This window comes from Eupeodes corollae, chromosome 1, assembly GCF_945859685.1.
Source record: "Eupeodes corollae chromosome 1, idEupCoro1.1, whole genome shotgun sequence".
NCBI classification, from domain to species: Eukaryota; Metazoa; Arthropoda; class Insecta; order Diptera; family Syrphidae; genus Eupeodes; species Eupeodes corollae.
In genome coordinates this window covers 130,755,933-130,772,744 of record NC_079147.1, presented here as the reverse complement: position 1 = coordinate 130,772,744, position 16,812 = coordinate 130,755,933, and the positions used below count along the sequence as shown (strand labels likewise).

General features: G+C 30.7%; 2 protein-coding genes across 2 annotated transcripts in view; one reads left to right on the top strand and one right to left on the bottom strand.

Annotated features, from left to right (window-relative positions):
• LOC129943290 (pyridoxine/pyridoxamine 5'-phosphate oxidase-like) overlaps nucleotides 1–16,812 on the top strand; it is a 133,061-nt gene that overhangs the window by 5,533 nt on the left and 110,716 nt on the right. The window lies entirely within an intron of this gene.
• LOC129943283 (alpha-mannosidase 2) lies at nucleotides 1,180–16,776 on the bottom strand. Its single transcript, XM_056052602.1, has 6 exons — nucleotides 16,148–16,776; nucleotides 13,583–14,018; nucleotides 13,425–13,517; nucleotides 13,174–13,368; nucleotides 12,989–13,100; nucleotides 1,180–6,396 (listed from the first exon to the last, which is right to left on the bottom strand). The coding sequence occupies exons 2-6, from the start codon at nucleotides 13,934–13,936 to the stop codon at nucleotides 3,692–3,694; spliced, it is 3,459 nt and encodes a 1,152-aa protein (XP_055908577.1). The 5' UTR covers nucleotides 13,937–14,018; nucleotides 16,148–16,776; the 3' UTR covers nucleotides 1,180–3,691.

Genomic DNA, 16,812 nt, shown 5'->3' with positions numbered 1-16,812 from the left:
TACTCTTGAATAGACAAACTGTCAAACTCAGCAAAGAAAACAAAAAACGAATTTGCACCTTTTTTTAACGAAATATTTATGGAATAATATACTAATGTATAAAATAACCAAATAACAAACATAAATAAAACTTTTACTTCGAGAAAAACACCAAAAGTATGTTTAAGAATAAAAACCGAATATTAATGACACTCACTGTATATTAATATGCTATAAAAAAATTGGATACTAAAAATATTTTTGAACTGAAATTGAAAAATGGTATATACGTAAATATAAATAAAAATTATTAAAAAAAAATATTTTAACGATTTTCGAAAAAAATAAATAAAATATAAACCAAGGGTTTTTGATTATTAAATGGCATTTAATTTTTTAGAGACATGCTTATTTTTTTGTTAATTTTTTTAATTTTAAAATATAAGATCTATTTGTAAACAAAGTCTTTGGAAAAAGAAGCAAGTTCGTGCGATCCAATCGTTCACTTTTATTATTTCTTGTTTATTGCTGTTGGTTGTACAAATTACTACTGTAATATTTGAATTAAATTAATACGAACATTGAATTCATAACAATTGTTGATGTTTTACAAATTCTTATTTTATCTGGGTGTTCTGTACAAAATTCAAGCATTAGACACAAGGTCAAACACAAAGGTTGATTTTAAAAACAATTTTTTGAATTCACTTGTCTTCCGGAAGATTGGTATTGGAAGGTAGGGTATTAAGGAAACCATTTCCATACTTTTGTAGAAGTTTTCTCCAATATTTAAGCGTTTTTAAATCTATAAGAGAAGACTTTAATTTCTGTAAAAATTCCATCGCACTTTAATTTTCGCAAGTCAAAAAAAAAGTTATCATATGGTCGCAAAATTAGGGTATTAATTACGCAAAAACTTAATATACGCACAAAAAAAAAAAAAAACTTAACAAATATTCTACTCGGCTGTTTCATTTTTTATTTTTATTTAATTATTTCCGAACACTCAGGTCTACAAATATTGATCTCCATCTACACTTAGTTTAAGCGTGAATTTAAATGGAATTATTCAAATTTACACCTGTGATTTTAAAATGACCAATTTAAAATTGAACTCAAAATAAGTTATTTTAAAACGCTGCCTTACCTCTTAAAAAATATTCTGTGCTAAATAAGCATTGAACCAATAAAACAAAACCGTACGATCCAGTCTTGAATTTTATTTTTTATAAATAAGTAAGATGAATTTATAATATTTTTTTTAATTACGTTCTACCTTGTTTTATATTCTCAGTAATTAACTTCAATTTAATTATCTATGTGTTTACAGTTTTAGTTTGTATTGAACCACTGCTGTAAGTTTAATAATATTTAAGAAAGATTTTCGTATGGTTTTTATAACTAATAATAAGCTAAGTAATACAAATATAAATATTTAGATCACATCAGTGAGCAAAAAATACTAAAAATATTTCTTGAACCAAATAATACTTCATTTACTAAATTAAAGAAACATAAATATTTTGTAACTATGTATTTTAATTTTAATTTCAATCAAAAGATATTTTTTTTTGGTGGCAGGTAGAACTTTAGTTGCAGGAGGGGCACTGAAGTGGTCGCAGGAAACCAATTTTGTATTAGACTTATTTTAGATTTGACATTCAGAAGTTTAGTGTCTGCAGAGGAGTCTGAGCAATTTTGAGCTATACAAATTATTTCAAATAGTAAGGGTTTTATTAAATTTGCAATTTCAGTGAGAATTAAATTTTTTGTATTTGTATTGGATTCGATTTTGATAAAATACCTCCTGCTCTCAATAATAATAAATATTATAATAAAGGAAATGTTAAATCATATTTATTCGATTGGTAAACTGTCTTTTGTTGTTTGAGTATTGTATATCAAATAAACATTTATTCTCTAAATGAAGACTTAAAATGAAAATGGAAGTTTAAAAAATATCACAAATATACATGCTAAATGCCAAGGCATGAATATGCAAATTTACCCCTTTAAAATGTATTAGAAGGTTTGATTATAATTTGACTAACTAAAATAAGGAACTGGTAACAAGGATCTTAATGGTAGTCGCTATCCCTTTAGACATGGACGAATGTTATAGTGTCATTTTCATAGATTTAAGCTATATGTTCTTATATTATATAAAAAAAAGTTTCTTTGTGTTAAAAATTATTTGTTAAATGCAGGGAAAATAGATACTTGTCCACATACAAAACTATATCAGCTTAATGAGCAATTTAAGGATGTAATTAAAAAAAAAAAGATTTGTAATATTATTACATTATTTATAGAAATGTTCATTTATACAAAATTTATTATCATACATATCAAGTAATACTGATCTTAAATCATCATTCATTAGTTCATCTGAATATTCATCCAAATAATTAGAACGCTTGGAGAAGTCTCATTCTTAAACGTTTATGCAGAATAAGTGATTTCCCTATTTCTTGCAATCAATTACGGATTTTTAGTTTTGGCAATGTTGAATGCATTTAGTTTCCATGTATTACTTTAGACATTTGTTCGAGTTCACTAGGTAATACATAGATGAAACACCAAGCTTTGGGATTGTATTATGTGTTGAGCCTTTTTTACCATACCTATATTATATAGTTGTGAATGCGATGGGAGTGACGAACTTCATTCCTTTCATGGAGTACAAATTAATAAATATATATTTTCGTAAAATTTAACTTCCAAAACGAAAGTTAGGTCCTTGAATTTCAGTTCAAGTTAGGACAACATTTTTCATCATACATTTTTGTCTGTGAGTCTTTGAGGTCTTGAATTGTTTGAAAAGCAATGACTATACAACTTTTTTTTTGAAATATAAAGGAAACCAATTGAAATATTTTAAAAACATTATTATCGTCTTAACTCAATTTTATAGTGAAGTCGACTTTGTTGATATGGCCACCACGGGCACGTTTGCCGCAATAGAGCTCTTCTTGCGTCATCGTCGGCTTGTTTGCATAAACTAATGGCCCAACGTAGACCCAAAGAAAATAATCTAGAAATATTAAATCGCACCAACGTGGCGACAAATCGAATGGTCCATTTCTATATGAAAATCTTTCATTTTACTTTGCCCCTAATAAATGAGTACCAAGGTGTTAAATTAAAATATCTCGGTAGACAACTGGCACGTTGAGGAATCCAGCTAAAAATCACACCAAAGAAGAAGAAGATACGATCATGTTGGTGATAGCTTAAATTTTTAAGAAATTTAAGACAAAGGTCTGTACGGACTGATGTCGTTTTAAGAATGCATAATCCCAAAGATCGACGACCAATGCATAAACCTGGGATTGTGTCAACACTAGTTTTACTATTGTGTCATCAATGTGTTTTGCTTCTGCAATAAGACATAACAATTGCTTGGTGAAATACGATACGACTAAAAATGCTAACTATTTCTATAGTAATAGCCCTAAATATCAAAAGATGAAAGCTGATTAAATAAAGGGCTTTTCAAAAACTTTTAAGCTATGTTAGTTAGCTTTAGATTCTTACAAAAAGTAATTTTTCACAAGACCAAATTAATGCCTATTTTCAAAGAGAAATCCACCGAATTTAATACTTCAATAAAATGTCGCTTAGTCAAAGAAAAGTGTAGACAATGTGTTTAATATTTTAATTTTTTACTACAAGATTTGTATAGCACATCAGACTCCAAAATAGTGTTTTTTTAACCACTGAATGTCAAAATAAATGTCTTAATGTCCATTGGATCTATACTTATATTGGAAAAAGACCTTAACTTACTTTTACTATGCACTCCAGTCAGTGAGGTACTTTCAATTGATTCAATACTTAACTTATTAAATGTTATTGGGGATAATGTATCAGTTGTTTCGAGTAAATCATCACAGGGGACAAGATTTTCTTGGTTTCCAATGTTGCAATCATATCCTTGCCGATGTAATATCATTAAAGTTGACCTCGTGGGGAATAATTCCAATTGTTCATCCGATTGCGTTCTCAAGTTTATTAAATGCAAATCACAAGGTAATGAATATGAAATTAGGGAGACCTTACTTCGTAAATTCTCTGGTGCTCGTATTTCAAGATTTTCAACAAAATATATATTCGGTGGATAGCGCAGACCATTCGCTAAATAATTCGATGTTGTACTTAGAACTTCATACTTTTTTTTAATTTCAGAAGCTACGTCTTCTATGAGTAGCCAAAATTTGTGCCTAGTCAGCCTACTATCTACAATTCCTTCTCCCATACCACGGTAGTCGTCGTAAAGTGTTCGACGGTCCAGCATAACCTCAATTTGTCCAGGTTCATAACTAGCTGCTCCTTGTGCATGAGTTGTTAGCAAGGTTAGCCGTACGTTATTATCCTGAATAAAAGCTCCTGATGTTATTGGAAAATAATTTCCTTCAATTCCGATCGCTGAAATTTTTACACGTTTATGAAACTGAAATCCATTTTGATCTGAATAAAATTCTGGTATTTCACCGCCATTTTCGATGTCTGTAAGAAATCGCATAAAAAGTTCGGTTTCTCTATTTTTTGGTGGTGGTTCAAAATCAATATCATTTTCAATGTAAATGGCGTTGTCTATGTAAGTGTTGGTATTGAAAATTCTCATAGTATGGGCCAAGAAGGGTCCGTATATCACAGTTACATCGCTAGTAATTGGCCCAGATGTAATAATTATTCGAACATCTTCATACTGCTCAAGGACATCCTTTTCAGCTTCATTTTGCTCAGGATCCGTTTTGAAAAGATACGCTCCTGAATGAAATTGGGCACTTCTATATGCAGCAAATTTAACAGCACATTGCATAGCTCGACCGGACTTCTTTTTTGTGACCGTTTTCAAAAAACCGGACTTCTCATTGAATAAAAGTCGCATTTTATTATTTTCTAATTGGACATCACCAGATGGCTTTGCTTTAACATCGAACTCGCTACTTCCATTACCATCATTGCATTCCTCACAGTATATAGTTGCCATTTGCTTTTTGTAATTATCATCAGGAACAATCTTAAACGTTGTCAATGAAAGGGGTTCTAGTGTAACTAAAAACTGAATTTCAAATTGCTTTGCCGATATTCTTATTCGCTCAGAGTGCATGGAATTAGGATTCTCATAATTATCAGTGATGTTCCAAACCGGATTCACTTGCATTGGCACTGGAACGTTTTCTTCATTGAGTATTTTCAAATTTGGGTTTGTAGTTCGTATGTTCAAAATGTCTATTCGTTTTTGAGTAAGGGAGTTAAAGACCACAAATGATGCTTCATTATTTTCAGAGAGCGAAATTGGAGTTTTACGAGGCAATTTATTATAATTGTCTCGTTCCAATTCACTTAAAAGAAAATTGTGGTTTGATGTGTCGTTTTGTAGTAAAAGTTCAATTGTTGATTCTTGCATTTTTACAACATCTTGTATACTTTCAAATAAACGCAATCCATAGTCCCGCATTACGGCAGATTTTGAAGTCCCTGTAATAGCATCATGATGTTGAAATAAACCAAGATTTCTTCGAGAGAGAATCATTTTTTCATAATTTTTCTCGAAAACCTTAATAGCATTCTCGTGTTTGTACTGGCGAGCTGTATTGTAAGCAATTGTAAATAATATTTCAGCAGCTCGCAAATTGTGTTCCAAATCTGTGCTCAGAATCTTATAAAATGGACGAGTGGTAAAGTATCCTGACCAGTAAGCTGGACGACCTTCAGAAAATATGTCTGAATACACAAAGAAATCACCCTTAAAAGTGGGGAATTTTTCAGAGCGTTTTTTTATTTCACGAAAATAATCTTTTGGTGTGCCAAACGCAATATCCACGTTGTAAATTTCTTTATTAGTATTAATGTGATCGATCAGTTTTTTATAGTTTCTGTATTGCTGATCGACTTCTCGTTCTTTGTTGTAGCGAAAATCGTCACCAACCGGAATAAGCGCCACATTATGAGGAAACAATGATGCAGTTCGTGAGTACTGCTCCAATAAGAGTTGAGCCTTTTCTTCTACATTTTCATCTGTTATAAATTGAGCTTTAATAGAATATTCCGTATATTCTCCAGGAATTTTACGGAAGTCAAAATTCAAGCATATAAAAGGATGTGGTCCACATGAGTGCTTAATTGAATAAATGTCAAACGGCATGTTGTGAGTAAGCAAACTATGCTTTGGCATTGGATTTTTCTCTGTGTAATCCTTAATCGAACTCCAATATGGAACCCATAGAAAATCACCACTCTGGTGTTTTGCAAACCACTGCTTCCACGCGTAATGGATTCTTTGTATGATTGTACCTTCAAATTCACTTTCTGAAAGAAGGTACGGCACGGTACTTCCATGCCCGAATGGATCAATGGACCATCCCACTGTGGGTGTAACATTAAGATTTATTCGTAGCCATTGGTGACCTGCAATATAATATATTATTTTATTAATTAATATTAACAAATTTTATATTTCATAATAAAAAAAAATAAAAATTGTGAAAGGTTTTAAAGCCATTACCAAGAATTGTAGACAAAAATCATAAAACTAAATTATTGGTATTGACAGGTACCCCCTACATAAATTAAGACCGCTTAAATTTTCTAGTTTTTATCCAATTCTGGAAAGTGGATTATAATGGAGGGATGAGAAAACTCATCATTACAAAATATTTATTTGGCACAGTTGGGCATTTGGCAAATTTGTAATTTTCAAGTCCCTGGCCATATTATTAGACGCACTTTAGATTTTTTGCAAAATCTCAATATTCAGCTATTTTAATCAGGTTTTCGAATATTGTAATGCATTTTAATTATTTTTTATGCAGAATATTAACTATTTCTTATTTTTTGTTTAAATAAAACAACAGATTTATAAAATTTAAAAATATTGCATATACCTAATAGTTATGAAAATTATGCAGTGCGTCTAATAATATGGCCAGGGACTGTAGGTCTAATTAAAGAAAACTTTATGGCAGCAAAGAGCGACCACACACAGGAAAGAAATGCTATCTTTAAAAGCGTTTTTTCTCGAAAACAGATGTTACAGTTATTAAGTTGACATTGTAACAAACAGAAAATATACAATAGACTTGAAATTTGAATTGACTACTTTTACTCTATGATAACGGAGGATATGTTTGATTGAATGAAAATTGTCAAGATATTCTTTACTACCATTTGAAATCAAAATGTATACGTGAACAAATTATGGAATACATATTTCATGAAACCAAGAAAATTCTCTATTTTCTGGACAAAAAAATCCAGTGATACCTTTTCTACAAAAATATTTTCAAAAAATGTTCAATTTTCTTACTGATGTGGCTTTTTAATAACTATGGTTTACTGCTAGGTTTGCAAATGATATAAGCATATCTGCGGAATAGTCATACTGAAGCGGAATAGTCATACAAAATATCCACAGGAAACTAGTTTTTTCACATCCGAAAAAGATGTTCTTTTCAAAAAAGAAATTATCAAAGGTGATTGTAAAGAGAAGCAGCAGAGAACAAATAATGGTCAAATTATTAAAAAAAAACAACGATATTCTACAGTAAGCTATTCCACGTCATCCAGATTCACTCGAAGATATGAAAAACGAATCCTGGGCAACGTATTATCACAAATGCTCTTCAGATGAAAACCCTCAACATCAATTTTGTTAGTAGGCGAAGACTGTTGCTGATAATGGAGTTAAGCAGAAATCTAAGAAGAAGCTCGACCAATCTCACGATAAGCCGCCTCTAATACCAGAAGTACAAGAAGCCATCAAACCTATTTTGAAAAGTAATCAACGACATATTATCAATTAGTCGTTTAAGAGCAGATTCACAGAACAATAACAAATCTCTCAATTTGTTGGTTTCAACTTTTGCTCCTAAACATCTCCAATTTGGCTCTAAAGTAATTGAATCTGCTAGCTCCTAATCCTTTATTATCTTAAATGAAGGTTTTTTAAATATGAAGTCGGTTATGGGATGCCCCGTGGCCGCGAAGCCCATACTTATGTTTAGAAATGTTATGAGAAACTCAAGAGCTGAAAAATCAACTTTGAAAGAGTTTTAAGAAGGAATATTGTATGAACCACCATATCATATTTCATATTTCAAAAAAAAAATATTGAAACATGCAGGATATACTCAGAACATGTAAACACATGGAATGAACTGTTCTGAAAATTCTTAAAATTTCGTTTTTTTTTATAAAATAACAAACCTTGTGTAGAAATTGTCCCTTAATTTGTTTTCTTACACTTTATTTCTTGTCTTTCTTGTGTTTTTGGTCCACTGATCATCTGACGTCCGAAATATGTGCCCAGCCCAATTGTTTGGTTTTGTGAAGAACATCTTCAAAATTTGAATTCTTAAATTTTCATTGTTAATCCGTTGGCTCTTTGACAGGATTGTTTAGTTTATTTTCGAGGATTCTCGTGGATTGTTACGTCCAGCAGCCATATGTTAAGACTGGAAGGAGCGTTCAGTCATTTGATTGTTTGAGTCGAGATGTTTCGCTCCAACAAATTCTTCAAATTCCAAATTTGACTTCAAGCGTTTATTAATCTTTGGTGAACATTCAACAGATCTTTATATGAATAGTTATATTCTTCCACGTAATCTATTTCAAAGTGATCGCCACTAGACATTATTTTGTTTTTCTGTCGATTGGTGGACAAGCCGACTTTTTTACATTAAAAACAAAGTTGGTTTAGCTTAGTTTGTAATTAATTTTTGGTTGTGGCGATTAATACAATGTCATCTCAGATTTAATAAATATTTGCAGTTTTTATTGGCTCATTGGCTCTTTGCACATATTTTGCAAGACATTAACAATTTTTAGTTCAACTTATTGTTTAATTAACGCTTTCCAGATAAATATTTAATCACCTGCATCGAATGCTTTGGCATAATCATCGAATGCAATATAATAACGATGTATTACACTTCTTGGACTGTTTTATGATTCGGTTCATTGTTTGAAGAGGGTTCATAGTTGAGAACCCAGCCTGCTCAAAAGGTTGATTGAATTGAAGATTTTGTGGATTAGAATGATTTCTTCAATTATTCTGAGATTTCTTCGGTGACTTAAACCTGACTGAAAGTATTTGCAACCAGTTGGCCAATAAAATGTTTACGTATTTTAAATACTCTGCAGTAATTTCATCACTTTACGCTTTTTAAACTTTGAATCTTATTATACACTACACTTTTGAGAAAATTTGGAAACTGTTGTTCTTCCTCTCAATCAATCCTTGTTCCAGCATTTAAAAATGAATGAGAATTAGAACTGTTTGGTTGAGTTTTGTATAAATTGGGGTACAAGTTTGACAAAAATGTTGGATGAGACGACTTCCTCTTTATTTCTTTTTTCCATATTCAAATTCGCCCATGATTTTTTCTTCCCATCTGTAACTTAATCCAATTTTTTATTATTGTCGCCAGTTGTTAAAAAAAAAACACAGATTGATATGTTGCTATTTAAAGTATATCCTAGAATGTGACTATTTCATTCTCTTTTGCCTTTTTAGTAGGTGTACTTCAATTATGGATATATTGCATTTCTATATGTTTAACTTTGCACTCATAACAATGTCGCTAAATCCTTTAATTTCAATAATGTTCCTCTTATGGTTTTTATTTATCAATTCATCATGAATCCCAAGCTAAGGATTTTTTTTATTGGTACCGAAGTATGCAAAAATGTTGCCGTTTTAGAGTTCTGTAACTTTCTTTATACCTTCTCAACTCAGCCAGTACTGTAACATCTCAGTTTATTTTCGAAAGGGTATATTCGAGTTCTATACTTTTGTCTTAATTTTTGCGAGGAATTAAAAAATCCTCCAAGAGTAATTCTTGTCATAAAATTTCTTATTTATTTTATACATTTTTTATTTTACTGCTTCTTTCGATTATAGTTGAAATTGTTTTCGCTGAAACATTTTATTCCACATTCATTAGAAGGGAGATTTTGCCCTTGTACCTGTACGGTTAGGGTTCTTTTGGATTACATCATATATTTTCTTAGCGAAGAAGTTAAAAAGGATGTTTTGTAACTTTCTTCTTCTATTGTCCATTGTGTTTGAATGCATTTATTTTTCCATGTCAGGATCTTAATCATACATTTTTCGCTTGTTTTTCGTTTGATTGTTAAATTCGAGGTATTTCAACTATTTCTTGGTATGAAAGTTGTTTTTCGCTGACCCATATTTTCCTTTCTATTTAAAAAAGCACCAGCCTTTTGTTTGTTAGGTAGGCCATCTTATGCAGTTTTGAGTTTGGGCATTTTGATGACATTTGACATTGAAAACGCTTTTAATATCTGACTCAAAGGATAATTTAAGAGTCCGTTATACTTTCTTGAATTTTTCCTGATTAATTGCGGGAATTAAAAATTTAAAATGCTTTATAACGTAGCTACACAGAATAAAGAATTTTTGTACGAATTCAGAATACAAAAGGTCCAACGATTTCTACTTTACGTAATAGTATTTCTATTTTCAACAAGCGCTTAAAAGCTTATAGCCAATAATATAGGAGCAACGCCAAGACTTCTAAAGAATTGTTTTTTTCGACATACTGTGTTAGCATATTTCGGTAAAATAAATTGATGAGTAAATACAGTAGGTACATACAAACAATCAAAAAAGAATTCATTTTTTCTCTTAGTACAGTTTTTGGTCAGCTCCTTTAATGAATTCATAATGATCCGTTGACGAAATTTGATTTAATTTTTGAGAAACTAATTTTACTCAGTAAATGTATGTATTTCAATCGAATTAATTTTGATTGTAATGGACAAGCAGTAACAAAAATACTTGAAATGCTCCACTATATCAAAAAATTGTTCGTACAGGCTATTCTTCAAAATAATAGCTAAGGTATTTAAAGTAAGTCAAATTTCGACCATTCTTTTTTCAATTTTGGTATTGTTTATAATATGAGGATCAAAAACAAAACAAAATAAATTATTACAAATTTTATGAATAAAAAAAATGCAACAACTTGGGCAAAGTAGGAAATCAAAGGTCAAAAGGTCAAATTGCACGTACAGTGATAAAAAACTTAATTATGTAAATGTATATATATATATATATATGTAAGCTTTAGTAGTGAGTGCGATAACCTTTCGCTCTTATAACATTCTGAAGGCGATTCTTCATAGAAAGAACTAGCTTTGAAGTGACTTCCGGCGAAATTTTGTTCCATTCTTCCAATATACCGGCTTTTAGCTAGTTTTTATTACTCTCACTTTTCACTCGGACGTTTCATCCTTAATTATCCCAAAGATGATCAATAGGGTTAATGTCTGGGGATTGGTTAGGATGTGGCAATGGCGATTTAAGATTATAGAGAAGCCACTCCTTTACTATCCTTGTAAAAATTCGTCTTTAAGGCCAATTTTTAAAGCGCTGGCTTTCAAATTTTCTTTTAAAATTTTTAAATATTTGTTTTTATCCATTGTTGTTTCCATAAAAACTTAATTTCCCAAACCATTGGACCCCATAGCTTCCCAGACCATAACATTTCCGCTTCCATGTTTCACCGTTGATTGCAAATTCTTCACATCTAATGCTGTGTTTTGTTTCCTTTACACAAATCTGCGACCGTCCGACACAAAGACATTAAACTTGCTCTCGTCAAGGTATAACACATTCTTCCAAAAATTATATGGTTTCGAAACGTTTGCATTCGCATAGTTCAAGTGTTTTGAAACGTTTCCGTTTGAAATATGTTTTTTTTTAACCGTGCGACCATTATATCCCTTTGAAGGCAGAAAGTTCCGAACAGTTTGAACAGTTAAGCGATATTCCATCATTTGCTTGAATGTCAGCAGATATTTTATGAACACTTAACTTGGGATCAGCCTTTACCATTCTTTCAATTTTTTTTTTTTCATATGAGCGTCTAGAATTTTTTTTCGACGTCTTCCTGGGGCCACTACAAAACTCTTATTTTTCAAATTATTTTTTAATACATATTGAGCTGTAGACCGTTGTTTGCCAATAGTTGACGATATCTCAGCATAGCTTTTTCCGTCGTTTATTAGTTCAAAAGGTACTTTTTTATGAGAAGCCTCCATTTCCAAAATAAACTTGACAAAATAAAAAAAAAAAAACAATTGAAACGATCAATACACCACGGCATACTGAGCCTAGATCTCTCAATATCATTACAGTACACAATTTACATTTCAAAAAGAACCGTTATTTCCATTTTGTTAGAGAATAGAACAGTGTACAAACATTTGATTGATGTACGAACAATTTTTTGACATTCCTGGCAAAATTCTACTAACAGTAAAAAAAAACATGAGGCAAAGTTCGAACTTTTTGTTGCAGTTTTGTTGCATTTTCTATTATACATTATAATTTTATCAAATAAAGTCAATAATAAGGAAGTTCATAGTGTAAGGGAAACGCATTTATTTTCAATTGCTGCACGTGCAATTTTTGTATGTAGTGTATTTGAATTATTTAAATAACGTTAAAGAACAAAATAATTACAAAAAAAAACTCATAGTTCTTGAGAAATTGAAGTAAGGTAAAAATTCGAGCACAAGTACAATTGCCCCCAGTGTTTAAAATTTTAAGTACAAGTACAATCGAACTGTACATGTACTATAAGTAAGAAAATTTAAATATACAAATAATCAAATTGCATAAATCACCATTAAATTGTACCAAAATGTGTTAACATGCACCTTCCCTATTTAATAAAATACATTTTTTGGAAAATTTTCCTGCTTTCTGATTTCAAACACAGTTTTTAAAAATACCAATTGCTGTTATTGTAAGTGTTTATATTCATATCATATAGAAACCATACCATCACTTTCATGGCAAGAGTTACTCTTGGAGAATTTATCAATTATTCAACTTATTTCGTCTTTTGAAAAAATGTAACAAGTTTAATTTAAAATAACAAGTGATGCGTGTATAAAAAACACGAATTAATCCTCCTAAATAAAATTCATAGAACACACTAAAGGATTATATTAAAATAATTAAATTTACCTTCTATCAATTGATCTAACATTGGAAATAAATGCACGTTTGCTTCATCTGTCATTACCCAACCACCAGTAGTTATCTCAAAACGTCCAGATTTTATCAAACGTTTCAAAGCCTGGAAATTAAAAATGAATAGTTAGAATCTATTTAAAGCTAATTTGAATACAAAATAATATGATTTTAGCTACTCGTTGTTTAGTTGGATGAGCCTGATCCCACCAAAGTTGCAAAAAACTTATTTCAGACCATATGAACGTCATGTCAGTATATTCCTGCATTTTGGTTATTACCAAATTCAAAATTTGACGGGAGTCTGATTGAAAGTAATTCACAAATGTTTTGAGCCAACCAGGATCATTATGGGAATGTGGAACAATGATTATCTATAAAAGAAGTATAAATCAATGACTAAATTAAAAATAAAATATTGAGAACTTACTTTTAAGGGCTGACGCAATTTATCTTGCTTTTGTTGCTCATAACGCTCCTCGAATGACTTATCCCAATATTCTTTCGTTCGTATCCATTCAGGCTGTTAAAATAAGTTTAATTCTTAGAAAAACGAAATGTGTACAACTTAGGTTTTGTAAGTCTTACTTGAAAATCAAATTGGGAGTATTCATTGAAAGCAGTTATATTAGTTTCTTGTTCATATAAAGAATAACATTTGTTGAACAGTGATGTTGATGATTTTCTCTTATCCATATGCGAATTTGGTTCTCCTTTGGTATATGAATTTCCATGTACAATTGTTTGCGGTTGCCGTCTCTCTTGCCGTTGTTTTCCATTACTTCGATTTATTTCAAGTTGACCAACTAATCTTAAGTTTTTTTGTTGATCTACTGAATGTTGGCCAATCGATATGTAGTAGAGGCAAATTAATATTGTGACGAAAGCTGAAAGCAGACCGATACATCTAGCTGATCCTCTACGAAATATCTTAAATGTCATTTTAGTATCCCTCTACCCTCTTCTTCTAAGTAAAGGATTTTGTTTTAACTGCATGGGTTCCAAAATAATGAGACAATGTTATCTAAAAATAAAAAAAAAACATGTTAAATTCAAGGTCAAAGTAAATTGTGTAATGATCCCAGAAGTAGGATTTTTTAAAGTTAAAATTTCAAAAAGACGGGAGTTTTTAAAAGGTTAATAGTAATCAAGATAATATTAATTGTTCAAAAATGAAGCTGGCTATAATGTTATAGTCATTTTGTCATGATCAATGACTTTTTCGTTGCCATACAGCTAACATTATGTGAGCGCATTATCTCACATTCCTTTCGTACGATTTAACATCGCTAGACTATTTCTTGTGGGGTTATATGAAACCGAATGAAAATGAAATATCTTTTAGTAAAGTTTGAGTTTGAAAACAAGTGCTGGATATGTCAGCAGACCAATCCAAGTTTTTAATTTTTTGCCAAAGAACTTATATAGCTTAAAAGTTTCGTGCTCACAAGATTTTTTCACTAATTACCTGACGAGGAACGTTATGTAAACTATAGGAATACTGAAGGTACATCAATTAAGGATTCGAAAAAAAACGTATAACTTATACATATGTACATATATAATTATGTATGAATAAGACACGTAAATCTGTCTATTCCTTCAAATAATCCTGACGCATCATATTCATTCAATTTAGTGTCCATTATAGAATGTTTCGCTTCTATGAACTTTATTAAGTCAAATGCGATTGCACTGATGAAGTTACTACCAATTTCAAACGACAGCATCTCCTTGCAATTATTCCCGAAATCGCATAACTTATCCGTCGATATGTTACGACAATTGTTTAAGCAAACTCCATGTTGAAAATCGTTTTAAAAAACAAAGTTTAGGAATGGAAGTACTAGATTTGCTTGAAATTTTTGATAGTTTTTCATCAAAGATTGGACATTTTTAAGAAACTTATTATAGATATGTTACGACACTTGTTTTAACCTATTCCATGGTAAAAATCCGGTGAGAACACATATTGACGGTTAAATAGGAATACCTCCTATGTCTCATTTTGTAAACTTTACAGGAGTTGTTTTAGTCGTTTTTGATGGGTGGTAGTAATAACTTGATTGTCAATTTAGCACTGCAGTGGTCAATTTTTAAAACAAGCTCGAAAATATTTTTCTTTTATGACTAATCAATCCTAAAATATTAGAATGGTAGTGCTAACTTGACGGACATAACTTTAAGTCACACGTAGTTTCTGATATTCTTTTAACTCAATGTAAGGTTTTCTTAAAAGGAATTTCAATGACTTTAAAGATTCGTACATATTAAAGATAACTTCTTGTTTTCTTTTGCCATTATTACTAGAATAGCCCTGTTATTTGGAATCCATATACGTAAAAATTGATAACGGGAATTGAACATTTTCAAAAAAACCTGTTTGAGATTTGTTTTACGAAATTTCAAAACAAATTCTAGTGTAAGCCCGGATTATAAATCGTTCTTGCCTATATGTTCATATACGTATATAAATAAACTACAATGAAAGTATGCTTACATTATTATTAAAGTGTGCGAAGCCAAAAACTTATTTTTTAAGTAATCGTTGTTTTTAAGGTAATGATATATGTACATAAATAAAACGATCTCTGCCAAATATACGCATAAAGCGACAGACCAATAACTTTTAATAAAATAAAGTTTGTAAGGGCAGCTACATTATGCAGTTATAAGTAATAATAAATTGATCCTGCGTACGATACACTTAAAGATAAATACGTACATAAATACATTTCTTTTCAATGTTTTGAAAATCAAACCAAATACTAAATTATATTCTGGCTTTAAATTCTTTTTACTGCAAATATTTATATTCAAATTTGCATAGGTACCTAAATACCACACTTTTGCTTTGGCAATTGCTTCAAGACCTCTTTAAATTAAGCTCACATTTTGTTAATTGGAAGCAAAACAAGCGTATGATAAATAATTCAAAGAGCACAAATTATATTTATAAACATACCATGTACTAGTGTCATTTTTTTAAGGAGAGGTCATATTGTATCGATTTTACAAGCCTAATTAATTTGGCAATGAAAATGATAAAAGTGTAATGTGAAAACGAAGAGTATTTTATATTTTCGAAGGAAGACCTAGTAATGCTTTGCCCATAGTTATATAAGATTATTAATTTAAACAGTGATAGCTTACCTAAATCATGGTTTTAATGTTTCCAGCAATTTGTTTGCTATACAGGACTGTGATTGCAATGGCCAAGGGTAAAAAGTGTAAATAAGATGTACCTATCAGTTATCACAAACTATTAATTGTTTCGTTTCACTAATTCTTTTGTTTAATTCAAGCTTTGATTTTCTTTAAAACTAAACACTAAACTCAAGACATACAAAACTTTATTTTTGATTAAAAAAGTTAAATAGTAAGTTTTAGGACACCGATATAAACAAAGTTAGGCAAGTATTCAGGATTCGTTTAAGTTGCGCATTTCCTAACAACTATTTATTTATTTACATTTTATTGTTTATCGGACTTAATCAGGTAAGTTTTTTAAACTCTCACACACTACGGCAAGTACCACAAAAATACTCGATCAGAAGGATGGACAACGTAGGTACGTTTCACCCTCCAAAAACAGTGTGAATTGGTAAGTTTATACCAAAAATACTCCTTTTAGCCCGATGGGAATCTCAGACTGACATTTCCGTTAAACTACAAGCTACTGAGCACTAAATGTGAGAAAGTGTGCGTATAATGATGTAAAAACCAAACCCCTTATTGCATTTAGTTGTCAGGCCAATCAAATTGCGTAATTTTGGAAGTGTCATGGAGTTTCGTGTCCGCGTTCAAAAACAAAACTA

Coding starts and splice junctions, on each gene's coding strand:
- LOC129943283 (XM_056052602.1), bottom strand. CDS start 13,936: ATGACATTTAAGATATTTCGTAGAGGATCAGCTAGATGTATCGGTCTG. Junction 13,369..13,424: donor AATTGCGTCAGCCCTTAAAA/GTAAGTTCTCAA, acceptor CTTCTTTTATAG/ATAATCATTGTTCCACATTC. Junction 6,397..12,988: donor GTTAGATCAATTGATAGAAG/GTAAATTTAATT, acceptor ATTATATTGCAG/GTCACCAATGGCTACGAATA.